The following is a 14590-nucleotide window of genomic DNA, read 5'->3' as shown; positions in this document are numbered from 1 at the left end:
AGTAGTATGACTTATATATTGTATTTAAATTATTGAGGTTCATTCTAAAGCAACCATGAAGAGAAAAATGGATTTGGAGAAACCAACCACTCGATGGAGAGATTGTAATGTTTTATGGTGGTTGTAAAAAATATGGCCAATTTGGTTCTCGTTTCGAATTCGATCAACTAGGTCAAACTTAGTTACTCTTATAAACCTATATTTATATATCATACACTCCAAAGAGAAACCTCTATAAATTCAAAGAAAATAAAAAAACTGACCGTTGGATGCGATGATTACAATAAATTATGCGTGTGGTAAAAAATTTAGCAAATTTCACAATAGTTTCGAACCCGATCGGATTGGTAAACCGTGGTCATAAAATTTCACAATATTTCGGTTCGGTTCGGTTTGGTTTAGGTTCGGTTCGGTTCGGTTTTCACCTAGCCAAAACCGAAAACCGAACCGAACATAATCGGTTCGGCTCGGTTTTTTTGTTTCGGTTCGGTTTTTTTCGGCTACGGTTCGGTTTTCGGTGCGGTTTTTTTCGGTTTTCGGTTTCGTTTGGCCACCCCTACATCCAAGTTAACGTTTCAGATGTTTTTGGACTATAGTAGTGCACTTGGAGAGGGAGCTAGCGCTATAGCTGATGCAGTTGGGTAGGAAGGATAAAGAGCAATGCCACACTGACCTTCTGGGCGACCAGCATTTCTAGGAATTCTCTGTAGACACTAAAAATTTAATGAAAATAAAATTCATTAAATAATTCGGTCAACACTTGAAATTATGACCGAACGAACACAGTCGGCATGTGGGTCCTACAAAATGTGCACGTGGCTTGTGAGTAAGCAAAATCACGTAGACTCAGAGAACGACACTTGGCGACACATGAAAGGCCCGACGGCAATAAATGAATTTGTTCCGGCTAAATCAATTGACGGATCAATCAAATTAAATCGATTTATTCCGAGTCAAATCAAGTATTAAATTTTGTCTGCTGATTAGATGTCAATTTATTTAAATTGATAATCAAGATGAAAATCAGCCATCAAATTGATTGGCTAATTCCTTAATAGTCGTGGTTAAATCAGTTAATTAAAGCTGATTGATTTGATTAAGAAAAAACAATTAAAATCAGCCATCAAATTGATTGGCTAATTCTTTAATGGTCGTGATTAAATCAGTTAATTAAGGCTGATTGATTTGATTATGTTATTAAGGAAAATGCAATTAATTACGTGTCATCAAGGCATTCCAAATTAAGAGAGACGCCGACACTATAAATACCCCTTCTCAAATCAAGAGAAGGACTTCAGCCAAAAAAGAGAAGAAAACACTCTCAAAATTTCTGAAGCCTCCCAAGCTCGTGAAGAACCATCAAGCTGCCAAATAGCCGGTTCCTCACCAACCTCAAGCCAAAACGTTCGTCACGTGTCAACTCTTGTGACCATCGTACGACTCAAGATCAAGCGTCAAGCCCTTGAGTGAAATTCATCGTCGGAGATAGAATCAGAGGATTACCAAACATTGTAACCCGCATTTAAATTCTTAATAAATTATTATTTTTTATACACGTGTCTGTATTCTGTTTGTTTTCAGATTCTCGTGTTTACATTCTCATGTGTAGCCATTTTCATCCCATGTTTCTCCCCACGAGTTCTTCACTAACCAATAGTTGCTACCATCTTCAGTGGTTTCATAGCCAAGAATTGTAACAGTATGAGTAAGGTTTGTCCCACACTCACCGGAGAGTACCCCTCCCGCGTATGCCTTAAGGGCTTCTCCATTGGTCACAATGGCAACCAAGATTGGCCAAACAACCACAGCCTTGAGCAGGTTGTTTTCGCTATTGCAAGGAACCAATTCAAAACCTGTTATTTCGACAACATGCACATTTGTTTTGGTGGTGTCACATGTTTCCTTATCTGTACCGGTGTATGGGTAATTTTCTTCGGAGGTGATTCCTCCATTTTGTTCTATGTATTAAAGGCATCTTCTTGGTTACAGTTGTACTGATCTTTGTTACAGTCCACAAGTTGTTGCTCGGAGAGTGAGATCAGTTGGTCACTTTTGATTTTGGTATTCCCTTCCACTGTTGCCACTACTGAAAATGCCAAACAAGAACTTGCATATATATACAAAAACTAAAGGGGAGTGAAATTCACTCTCCATTTTGCACTCCATCTTTACTTTTTTAGTATATTAAGGCCCTGTTTGGGATTGCTTCGCTTTTAAAAAAATCAGCTTTTGTTTAAAATTTTAGATTTTATTGTGTTTGGTAAATAGATAAAAAACAGTTTTAATTGAAAATTATAGGTTACTGGCAGCAGAATTTAGAAGCAGCCCAAATGTTGCTTTTAGAAGCTGTTATGGATCAAAACACGCTTTGAAGTTATTTTATGTACTGATAGCACTTTTAAAAATATTATTTACCAAACACAAAACTGTTGATAGGAGCATAATTATGCTATGATAATGTTGTTAATTCCCATATTTACTTTGTTAGTTTATCTTATTTTCTGGTTAATTTAGTTGTTTTTATGTTTATTAGGTTTTCCAACGCAAGGAAAGAAATAAGAGCAAAAGAAAGGAGATATGTGCAAATAATGGAGAATTGTGGACTCTTGATGAATCAAGGAAGCTTAAGGCAACATGAAGAAAAAGATATTCAGCAATTAATTCTCTTGGCTGCTCCGATTGGATTCTGATTCCTAAATCAATCAGAACATTATCCAAGGAGCTTACCGTTGAAGCCAAGGAGTTAGAGTCCCAAAAGGAAAGAAGAAAAGGGTTACAAACTGAATAAAATCTCTCCTTGGACGTGGAAGAATCAGACCATCTCACATAAGAAGAAGCATAGACGCACAAGAGCTTGAGAAGAAGAAGAACTACAACCACACCAGAAACGATCGATCGTTGGAATTCCCGAGATCGATCGTTGATCCGTATTTTTCAATTTTCTGATTTTTGTTGTCTTCTTTCTCCATGAACTCCTTTGTGTTTTTGATTCCCATTATGTGTAACTAAATTTCCAGTAGTTAGGGGGCAATTGAAGCCCCTAGACATGATCCACAACATGCTTTGATATTCAATTTGTTTTCCAATTAATAAAGTTGAGGTTTTGTTTACCGATTTCTCATTGATGAATTCTATGTTTGTGTGCTTTGGAGGCCTACTTAGTATGCATTCTAGGGTTCTAATACTTTGATTGTTTGATGCCTGGATCAATAGTTGGATTCCTCAAATTGTCTAGAGAAGTAATTGGTAGTTTTCACTAGCAAGTAAACAAAACCCTAGGTTTAGCAAGGCTCTAAGTTATTTGTGATGCCTAGTGATTGCTCAAACTCTTTTCAAACTTAATGATCTCTGCATGTTTAATCTAATAAACGTACCTTTAGGTTGCATTGCTTGGGAATAGTCTAGGTGTAGAGCACTTCCTGCCTAGCGTACAAAGTAAGAAAGAGTAATAGGTTGTGTTCAAGCGTACCGAGCCAATCTGAGCGTCTTTAACTAAGTTAATTGGTAGTAAATTGGACAAAGTGTGTTGTGTGTGATTGTTGGGGGTGGATACTTCCTTCCTAGCTAGTTTCATTATCTTGATCTCAACCACTTTCAGATCAGCTTTTCTTTATTTTACATTATGTTCTCTGTTTTCCCGTATTTATTTAATATAGTAAACGAACTTCGAAATTCACCAAATTTTGTGTGCTGGACGCCTTGTATGTCTAGTACGTCTCTGTAGATTTTCATATTTTTCTGGGTTGTTTTGGTTAGATTCTTAGTTTGTTTTTCGACTGCTGTTCAGTAGGAACTGCAGTCACTTTTTGTGACTTTTGTTGAAGCTTTTAGTTTAACTTAATCCTCTGCGGGAGACCCTTATTTCCCTATATTACAATTGACATATTTGCAGGAGAATAAGGAAAATCAATAGCTTTAAATTTAGCTATCAACTGTTTTAATTCACAACTGATTATTCTCACAACACAACAGTAGTAGTTTTTTTTAAAAGTCACAGCAATCCCAAACTAGCCCTAAGTTTTGTCTTTTTTATAGTGTGGATTATAAAACATGTGATATTAAAAAAAGAAAACATGGAGTGTGAATTTTATTCTTCAAACTAAAAGGATAAATCTCCTTATCTTATGATATGGGTAAAGAAAGCCATATACAAGGGATTAACGACTAGGTTTGAGATATCACAATTCAAGTACCGCATTGTCCTTGATTATTTACGGCGGTGACAACCCTGTGTTCTCTCTAGTCAATGCTAGAGGGAATATCATTTTCCGATAGGTTTTGGTACCCAAAAAATTTGATATTATTATTTTTGAGTAATGAGCTTGAGTTTAAAGATTTGTTGGGTGCTTTGTATCCGGTATGATGTGCAAGGAATTCTTCGTTAGTCATACCAGAAAACGGGTTGAGGCTTAACTTGCAAGTCATATTCGCATCCTTGTTGAAGTTGTCCACAAGTATAAAATTCTTCACAAATATGGCAAAACGGTTTTCTTTCTCTGCAGTGTTGTTGTAAATGCGTCCGTAACCTGTCGACCGTTGCTCAAATTTCTTGAGCATAGTACCGGGATCAAATTTCAAATTCATACAATTCCCTGGAGGTGGCTTGGGATTTTGTGATTGCCCCAAGATGCTGGACAATATTACAATGATCACAAGGTTCATTTCAAAAACCATTCTATCTAACCTATTGATCAATGAGGGCTCTGTTAAATGATTAATGGTGGGTACGGAGTAGCAAGCTGTGAATAAAAAATCATAAATTATTCAATATCTCTAATAATAAAGCGAAACTGAGTTTACTATTCATTCTTTGGTGTCTATTTTGAACTTTCAAAATTGCCCATGGTTTGATAAGGAGGGTTAGGGACTTAGGTGTATGGAGTAGTAAGTGTGAATAAAATAGCATAATATATTTGGTATCTCTATTGATAAAGCGAAGCTGAGTTTGCATTGGTACCTAGTGTAGAACAGTCTTCCTTGAAGCGAGGACGGCCTAGCTCTCCCTTTGCCTCTCCTAAGAAACTAAAGCTCACACTTGGGGAGCTCCCAATTGGCAGCAATGGTTCCCCTGCACCAACAAAGAAAATGAAGATGCCTGCAGCCTCAATCAAGCTTTCTGCAAATCATTGGGACTAGTAGAAACACCGGGTGGAATACTTGTTCCTGTAGAAGTCATGATGCCTAGGGGAGATGTCTCCCATGACTCCACTATCAAGAAGAAACGAGGAAGGCCATTAGTGACCAGAAACAAGAATCCTCCCAAGACCAAGAAACATGTATCTGCTGAAGATGTGCTTCTCTATTTTCACTCGGGAAAGCCAGCTACCCTTAGCTCTGTTAAGGGTAATATAGGAGTGTTGGTTATTTTTACTGTGTTGGTTATTTTTAGTTTGCTTTAGTATATAAAGAGAATTTATGGTTGTAATCAAGAAATTCCAGTCACAATGTAGTCCTCAATTTTCTCTGCGTTTCTTTTCCTTCCTCCTCCTTCCTTCATCTCTCTTCTTCTTCCATGGTTGAAATTCTAGCATGGTATCAAAGCCATGGCGGCCTGACCATTGCTCCTCCGCTACTTCTCCGCTGTAATTCTCTCTATCGTTAGCCTCTTTTTGGTTCAATTCAGAGAAATCTAATCAAATAAGCCCCAATATCCCCCAATCTGTATTCTCAAACCCTAGAATTTGCGACAACGGCTACAATCTGATCTGCAACGCCATGGCGACCTCTGATCTCCAGTACGAGCGCTGACGCCTTCCTCTTCGCACTCGACATGATCCAAACGGTGTCGTATTTCATCAATTTCCTCCATTTCCACCATACCAGAAGAGAAGAGCTGCCTGGATTCCAATTCCAATTCCGGTGACACAAAATCGAACTCCATAGAGTAATTGGAATCTCAGATCTATGAGCTTCAGATCTCCACACTTGCCATCTCCACCAAGAAAACCGATCTCCAGACCTCACAGCAACTGTATATACGTCACCTTCTCTCGCCTTCGATCACCGATCTATCCCTACGACGATCATCCGAAATGGTCGAGGAGTTCTCCAAAGCCATCGACGACGGTCATGGACAAGTTGGCATCGTCGGCGGCGGGGTGCGCCTTCCTCCAGACGTCTCCGATGGTCTACGCCTTAATATCGGACCCGAGGATCGTCGACAACCCGGACATCCCGAGCTACCAGCTGCACGTGCACGGCAGGTGCGACCCGCCGGCGCTCATTCCGCTTCCGATGAACAGGGTTGAGCTGGAGGTCGATTGCTTCATGGACACCGCCTTTATTCGGGTCACTGGGTCGTGGAAGGTCCATTGCGTCAAGAGCTCCAGGAGCTGTGGCTGCCGGATTGCCATCCCTATGGGCGAACAGGGTTCAATTCTTGGTGTTGAGGTCGTGGAGGTACTCGGTGTAGACGCCAGTACTGGTGTGGTGAAGAAATGTGGAGCATTGGAAGAGATGACCATTGACTGCTTTGTGTCTGAATTGGTAAACTTTTGACCTCTTCTTTGAAAGTTAAATTGGTGCAGTAACTTCTGGAAAATTTAGTTGGTTATATTGAGTGTTATTGTTGTGTGATCTACTCTGCTTATCGATTGCCCCTTATTACCTGGATTATCAACTCAATCTGGTTTGGTGATGGTATTTGGTGTTATAAGATGGTATGTTGTGATTTGGTGCTATGGTGATATCAATTCATATGCTGCCTGGAGATATTCAATTGTCCTGTGTCACAGCCTTTCCCTTTCTTGATTTTCTTTTAGCCTTTCTTCAATTTTCTTTTGTACAATTACCAAGAGATTCTTTGCTTCCTCTTCAAGATCAGAATTCTGTACAATTACCAATCATTTTGTACAATTACCAGTCAAAATACCAAGAGATTCTTTGCTTCCTCTTCAAGATCAGAATTCTGTACAATTACCAATCATTTTGTACAATTACCAGTCAAAATACCAAGAGATTCTTTGTTTTTCTTCAAGATCAGAATTCTGTACAATTACCAATCATTTTTCCTCTTCTGCTTTCCTATATTCTTCCGGGCTGAGGCTGTAGGCATTTTCTAGATTGTACTGTTATTGTGGAAAGTGATAAAAGATGGATGTACTATCATGAAGATGATGGGGGTGTTGAAGGTGAGAAGAAATGACATGAATGGCTTGGTGAAAGTGTCTTTTCAGACGTTGGATAGTGGCCATTGTTGCAATGATTTGGTGAATTGCAATGAGTGGGAATTGAAGCAAAACTGCTTGTGATTTGACTATTAAACCAACAGAAGTGATTGTTGATATTGATGCCAAAGTTGCTGGTTACAAAGGCTTTGTTGGAATAACACAAGGCTTGGTTGCGATTGGATGCATTGCAGCTGCCCACTGATCACAGCACGAGTACTGAAGAAGATGAACTGTGGATTTGGGTTTTATATCATGTATTCCAACCATTATGCTTGGTACCCAAGCATATGGTTGAGGGGGGATGTTAAGGGTAATATAGGAGTGTTGGTTATTTTTACTGTGTTGGTTATTTTTAGTTTGCTTTAGTATATAAAGAGAATGTATGGTTGTAATCAAGAAATTCCAGTCACAATGTAGTCCTCAATTTTCTCTGCGTTTCTTTTCCTTCCTCCTCCTTCCTTCATCTCTCTTCTTCTTCCATGGTTGAAATTCTAGCAAGCTCGAAGGGCAAGGAAAAGTGTAGCCTTTAGGGTATGTTGCCTATTACTATGCTTTGTTTCATAGTAAATAGGCTCACTAGAATAAGTGAGCATGACATGTTGAGTGAATGATCTAGCCTATGTATCATCATGGTGTGTATTTGCATCACAACTTCTTGACTATCTGTACATGGTAGCAGAATGATATGTAATAGTCATTCTGGCTTTACCGTATTAATGAAATCCATATAATTATTTTGTAAAAAAAAAAAAAAAACGAAGCTGACTTTACTGTTGGTGTCTTTTTTGAACTTCTGAAATCGCCCATGGTTTGACTGACATGGAAGATAACAAGGAGAGTTAGCACCGTAAAATGCATAAAGATTCCTTACAAGTGTAGACATCACCCCACTGCTTCAACAGAGACAAAGAGAGAGAGAGAGAGAGAGAGAGCACGATGAGAGTAGAGGGATCTAGGTAGAAGAAGAAGAAGAGATTTCAAATGGCATTTTCAGAGTAGCACATCAAGCAAATCCTCTCCATAACTCTTTCTCATCCACTGTTATTGAAGTCGACATCAGTGCATCATTGCCGGTTTCTACAGAAATTGAGCAAATTCATCCTTATGTCTATAGCATGCATGAAGTCAAATTCCTTAACTACATCCTCATGTCTATAGCTTCTTTATGGTGTCCTTGTTGCAACTAAAAGTAATCGAGTCCCACTCTACCTGCGGGGTATGGCAGCCATGGTTGAGTCCCAATACTTTCTGGCCCCGAGGACATTGACGCTCCTGTACATGATGAGTCTCGGGTGCTATTGGGGCGCCTCCATGTATCGTTAGGATCTGTCCGTAGACTTCGATGGCGTTGGCTCCAATTGCGAGAGTACGATACTGCGAGAACTGGCCGCTCTGAATGAGGTGCTCAATGGCGTTTTTTAGTGCCCAACAAATATTGGTGGGGTGGCCGGCTTCCTCATGATATGTACAGTATTTGCCGTTGTGTCGCGGTTTGGTCTTGCCAGGCTTGTGGTTATTCCAAATTTCTTCATATGAAGCTGTAAGTGTGGTGTAAATCTCCTATCGGGGTGCCTCGAATCTCTGGTTCTCCTTGTGTCGGGTGCCGCCGTATGGCACATCGCGATACCGACTGCTGGAGGAGTTGTACTTTGGCTTTCTCGGGGCTTTTCCCGTATTGCTTGTCCTATTTGTCGTTGTAACCTTGACACTCTAGTGGGGATCTGTCATGTTGGACATGTTTGTCCCTGGTGGTGTACTTATTCCTGCTATCGGTGGTCCCAATGGGGTTGTTGACTTGAGGTACATTGACTGGGTGTGTATTGGTGTTGGTATCGCGACCAAAGGTGTTGGTACTCGGCCTGCGCGAAAGCGGTAGCAGCATCGATGAGGTCGTCATATGTCGCAGGGGGATTGGTGTTGATTTGCAATAGGAATTATCCCGGTTGAAGTGCCTGCTTGAATGCTGATGCCGCTAGGGCTGGGTCAAGGGAACGGCACTGTATAGCTTGCTTTTGCCATCGGCGGACGAAGTCTCGCAATCGCTTATTTGGCCGTTGCTTGTGCCTAAATAGGTCGGGCGTCGTGCGATAGCCACTGCCGCACAGGATGAACCTGCGGAGAAATTTGTTCCCAAGCTCTTAGAAGCTATTGATGGAGTTAGAGGGGAGGTTAAGAAACCATCGCAAGGCCTCGTCTGTTAGGGTTTCCTCGAACGCGTGGCATGCCATTGCGTCCGTGTATTGGGTTCCATGTAGGAGGGACTGAAAGACTTCCAAGTGGTGGTATAGGTCTCTGGTGCCATTGTATTTCTCAATCTTGAAGGGCTTGGCCTCCAGTGGGCACTTCTCCGCTTGTATCCGGGAAGTGAATGGTCTCATCTTTCCCTGGAAGCCAGCTGTGATCGGTTGCCAGCCGGTCCTGCTTTCGGCGCTCTCAATCCGTGCTTATAAGGAGGCGATGGTTTCACTCATTTGGAGCAATAGCCCAGTATTGAGGTCAGGTGGAGGTATATTGGCAGTTGCGACTGTATTTGCGCCCGAGGTTCCCGCTATATCGGGGATAGGCTGAGGTGGTGGCGCTGTGCCTAGCTGATTGGGGAGAAGAGGGGAGTTCAGGTAAATCACTTGTGGTCCAGTGCTGGTGCTGCCTGAAGTGGGGACCGTGAGACTTCCAGAGGTTACGCTTGGTGGCACAAAAGTGCTAGCGAGACCAGTGCTTGGGTTTGTGGTGAGGACTGCTCCGGGTGTCGGGACACCACCAATTGTCGGTATTGGGGTTTCCTGTTGACGGGCCCTGTCCAATGCCTCGTTGTTCGCAACTCGCCGCTGGAGTGCCTCTCAGAGAATGCAATTTTGGTTTGTCATATTTTTGACCTCTCGGCGAGCTGCCGCACGCTCGGCCTCGGCTTGTGCACGTGTCTCCATTAGGTCACGCATCGCTATTTCCAGTGCGGTGGTCGCATCAGTGGTCATGACTGAGCGTGTCTCGGTGTTCGGGCTCTGGAACTCGAGCGTGCGCTGGACCTCACGGGTAGCTGCCTCGTGGGGCGGATCGTCGCTATTGGTATCGGGAGTGCTGGTAGCCATTGGCGGTGTGTTGTTCTGCCAGCAAGGAGCGAGGGGAGTCCTTCTAGCGCCAAATGTTTCAGCTGTGTCGAGAAGGGTCTGATCCAGCTAAATCACGAGATATCTTGGTCTGCTACTATCGCTATCGGTCTCGCTTATCTGTAAAACAAACGAATGTCAGAGGGAAGACCGGGTGTGCCGGCCTTTAACGCCCTGATGCCTAAGTAAGTATCGTTATAAGATAATGATAATGGAAAGCGATAGTAAACAGTTACTTCTTTGGGTTGTTGGAGATGCCCTTAATGTAGCAGATTTGTGGGAGCTTGGTTCCGTTTCTTTCGGTGTGGGACGTTTAGGGTTCCCGATATCACCCTGAGGGGTATCGGGACCCTCGGCTGGGAGCTTCATTTACTTCTACATTGGCGATATGAGTCTTGTGCTTCTGATACTTGTGCTTAGGAGGTATATGCATACCAACACTGTCAATACAAAATAAATCCGTTTATTTTTGTGTCTGGAAGAAGGGACAGAGAGAGCCAAGAGAGTAGAGGAAGAAAGGAGAGAAGAAAGAGAGGGGGACAAGAAGCTCTCAGAGAAATCATCAGTTCGGGTAGAGTCCATTAATAAGGTAAACTAATTCGGTTTCTTGTATATAAAATGTGAACATTTTGGAAATTATGGCGGTTCAAAATTAAAACATTCTTAAAGTTTCACATTTATGAATAATATTTACATTTTGGGGGTTAAGTTCCAAATATTTGGTGGTTTAGTTGTATTATATGTGTATGATTCATTGTTCGATCTATTTATTCATTGGTTTCTTTACATGTAATAGATTGCGGGTTTGAATCACTCAATTTTATTCATACCTCCTAATTTAGAATTTAGACCTCCTCAAACTTTTGCACATCTTAAAACCCAATTATACCCTCCCAGCAAAAACAAACAAAATCTACCGTCTCAGTTTCATACATCTCTCTGTTCATCTTTTTCTTCTTCTTCATTCTCACTTAGCCACCTCTCTTTAATTCTTCTCTTTCTACATATTCACTTATTCATAAGTAACACACTCATAATTATCATCTCCATTCATTAATCACTTCTTTCTGAAGTGTCTCTCACACCTCAGGACCTGTCCACTCCATTTGTCTTTTCTTTTCTCTTTCCTTCTCTCTGGTTATTTTGCAATGTAGCAACTATAGCATTTTTGATTTTGCGAATTATGAAATCCCCTCTCCCTCTTCTCATCTCCATCACCTCACGGTCCTCACCCCCCTTTACTCTTTGAGTCTTTGCCTTAATTATTTTTCTCGGTGGTAGGTTTATGTTAAAAATAAATAAATTTGAAAGAGTAAAACTGGGTAAACATGAAGGTGAGCCCAGCACTTTCTGCCATAAGCTCATACTATTGAGATGGGAAATGGAGGAGCCGTATTGGTTAAGAAAGAAAAAAATAAAAGAGAAAAAGAGGTGTAAATGGAGGAATAAGAGGTAAAATAGAAAGTTTATGGAAAAAATTATGATTAGAGGTCTAAATACTAGATTAGAAAGTATGAATAGAACCATTCATTTAAATTTGTTTAAACTTTAACGAAAAGATTAATTTCAAACATTAATTTGGCGGTTTAGTAATTGTGTTATATGTGTTACAATTTAGGTTCTATAATCTACACTTTTAGCTATTGGCAGTGGCTTTTTAGGCTAATATTGATTTGCAAATTGTAGCCATGCCAGCTGACTGTGAAGGGTACGTGAGTCAAATTTGCAGGATATATCCTCCACAATACGTATTGAAGACCAGAAACATGGATGTGCACTCTTGCCGGCCACCTTTAGAAAGTTGATATATTGTTCTCTTTGTGGAAGATGTGCATTAACAAGTCCGACTTATTCTGAGGCCAACTTCTAACGACTTCTAAGTCATGGAGACTTCACCAAACTAATTGATTGGAGAATATATGTTTGGCATGGACTACAAGAAGTCATCATTTGCTACGATCATTTAGTCTAGTCCCTAACGTATATTTGATGTTCAACTTAGCAATACTAAAATTGTGACAATTCTAATTGGTTCCAATTAAGTCTCCGTGTTCCTCAACCTCCTCTCCAAACGTGTTAACTACGTCTACTCCTCTCTCATTTGATATATTTTACTCTTTTTTGGTCAAATTCTCTCATCTGATTTTATACTCGGAGCTACTTGCAAAATGATGTCTATACATTGAGCAATGCCTATAGACCACACTATCACAGAGGCAGAACAAGCCTTACAGAGCTGTGCCTTCGAGTTGTGCTAGAATAATTTAGAAGAAAACAAAACACATTTCTAAGATCGATAAACAATGCGGAGAACCTAACAAGGTTACATAATAAATATGCCGACTAGCTAGACTATACATAAGCAATAGAGCTCCTTAGAGGCAATTAAGTGCACTTAAAAGTTGAAATCATGGGATTGTTTTGCGTAATACTGTAATGAGTTTTTCGTGAAATAATATGCAGCGAAGCATTTTGACACCGGGTCAAACTCCAGTTCCAGGCAAAAACCATCTTCATTAAAAAAAAAGAAAAAAAAAAAGAGAGATTTCGTTAAAAAAAAAAAAGATTTTTTCAAGACTAAAGGCTTGATAACTTGATAACCACTGGCGGATCTAGGTAGTGGCTTGGGCGGGCTTAAGCCCGTCCGAGATTTTTGGGACTAAAAAAAAAATTAGATGTATACTTTGGGTATTGTCCATATTGAACCCCATAGCCCACCCGACGCCCTAAACCCACTCCCGACTCCAGAACTCGACTACGCCCTTATTCGATTCTCCAGTTCGTCTCTCCTCCTCCTCCTCTAGCCTCCTGCTGCTCTGGCGCTCTGCCCTTCTCAGAGATCAAGACATCAAATCGTATGACTCGTATCTACTTCTCTTACTCTCCCTCTTCAATTTGGGGCAATGAATTCAATGTAACTATGTAAGTTCAATTTTGTTTAATTGAATCAATCCAATTTGGGGCAATTTATAGGGTTAATGATTGATGTGAAATTTAATTTCGTAGGTTGTATTGGATTGAAAATTTTGTGGATTGAAGAATGAAGGTTGCGGTCAAATTCTCTTGCTCTGGAAATTTGGTATGCAGCATTCTCTCCGTCTCCTTGTTCTGCAAATCTGCAATTTATTGTTTAATTGATGTGGGTTAAATGTGATGTGGGTTTAAATGTTTAATTGATGATGTGGGTAAGACCGTAAGTGGGTTTGATTGTTTTCAAAACTTATCAAGGTCGATCAGTGGGTCTTCTTTCTGTTGTGCAATTGTTGTGGGTTTAATTGATTTCAATACTTATCAAAGTCAGTGGGTTTAATTAAAGTATAATGCAGCAATTGTTGTGCTAATGAGTAATCAAGTTTGGGTTTAATCAAGTTGTATAACGATGCTCGCTAATCAAGTTTGGGTTTAATTAAAGTGGTGTGCTAATCAACTTTGTACTTCAAACAGGAGGCTTCTTTCTGTTTGTTTGTTTAGTTGTGAATGGCACTATGATTCTATTAATTGAAACTACGAACAGGAACACAAAGTCATTAAGTGAATGGCAAAAGCTTGAGTCTATTGCTTTCCAAGGTACTTTTTGTGGCTTCTTTTCATTGTGCATATAAAATTGTGGCTTTTTATTTTTGTTAAATTAGTTATTATGAAAATTAGTTAATTCAAAGTGTACCTTTTTTTAAATTAATAAAATTCTCTCGCACCGTTGAGATTTTCCATAATATATATATATATATAAAAATTATATATATATATAATTTTTTTTTGTTTAAGAAATCCAAGCCCGCCCAAGGTTTCAATCATGGATCCGCCATTGTTCAATCCCAAGCAAGGAACTTCATTGCTTCATGCTTCAATGTACATAAACTACAGCAATTGATTATTGATTTGCAAAGCATATCTCAATTCAGTTTAGAATTGAGATCTAATTGTTTGCTTACGTGCATATATATGAGCAAATCCCAGTCATTTCAAGTCAATGGAACAGATTTAATTATTCGACATTGAGCCATCTTTATTCTTGAATTAATATTGGTCATGAAAAACGGGGTCGTCTAGGGTACCTTGATGTATGTCATACATTTATTTATTTATTTTTTATATTGAATAAATTAATGTAGTGAAAACCTATTGAACCGGTTAACATGTTACCCACTTAAATGTTGACATGAGTCATTTTTAAAATAAAATTTACTATATTAACAACACATTCTTTCTTTATATGTAATATTGTTCAGAAACATGTAACAAATATTGTCAAAATAATAAATTACACATAGTATAACTAAAATTACGATTTATGACCACACTTATTGTAGTTATTGT

At 39.8% G+C, this 14590-nt stretch overlaps 1 protein-coding gene across 1 annotated transcript; it reads right to left on the bottom strand.

Moving 5' to 3' along the window:
- Positions 1–1599: 1599 nt before the first annotated feature.
- Positions 1600–5881, bottom strand: LOC133731336 (low-temperature-induced cysteine proteinase-like). Its single transcript, XM_062158733.1, has 3 exons — positions 5740–5881; positions 4392–4739; positions 1600–1958 (listed from the first exon to the last, which is right to left on the bottom strand). The coding sequence occupies exons 1-3, from the start codon at positions 5879–5881 to the stop codon at positions 1600–1602; spliced, it is 849 nt and encodes a 282-aa protein (XP_062014717.1).
- Between the last annotated feature and the right edge of the window lie 8709 nt (positions 5882–14590).

This window comes from Rosa rugosa, chromosome 2, assembly GCF_958449725.1.
Source record: "Rosa rugosa chromosome 2, drRosRugo1.1, whole genome shotgun sequence".
Taxonomy (NCBI): Eukaryota; Viridiplantae; Streptophyta; class Magnoliopsida; order Rosales; family Rosaceae; genus Rosa; species Rosa rugosa.
Note: the sequence above shows the minus strand (reverse complement) of the source record. Positions and strands in the feature narration are given on the sequence as shown.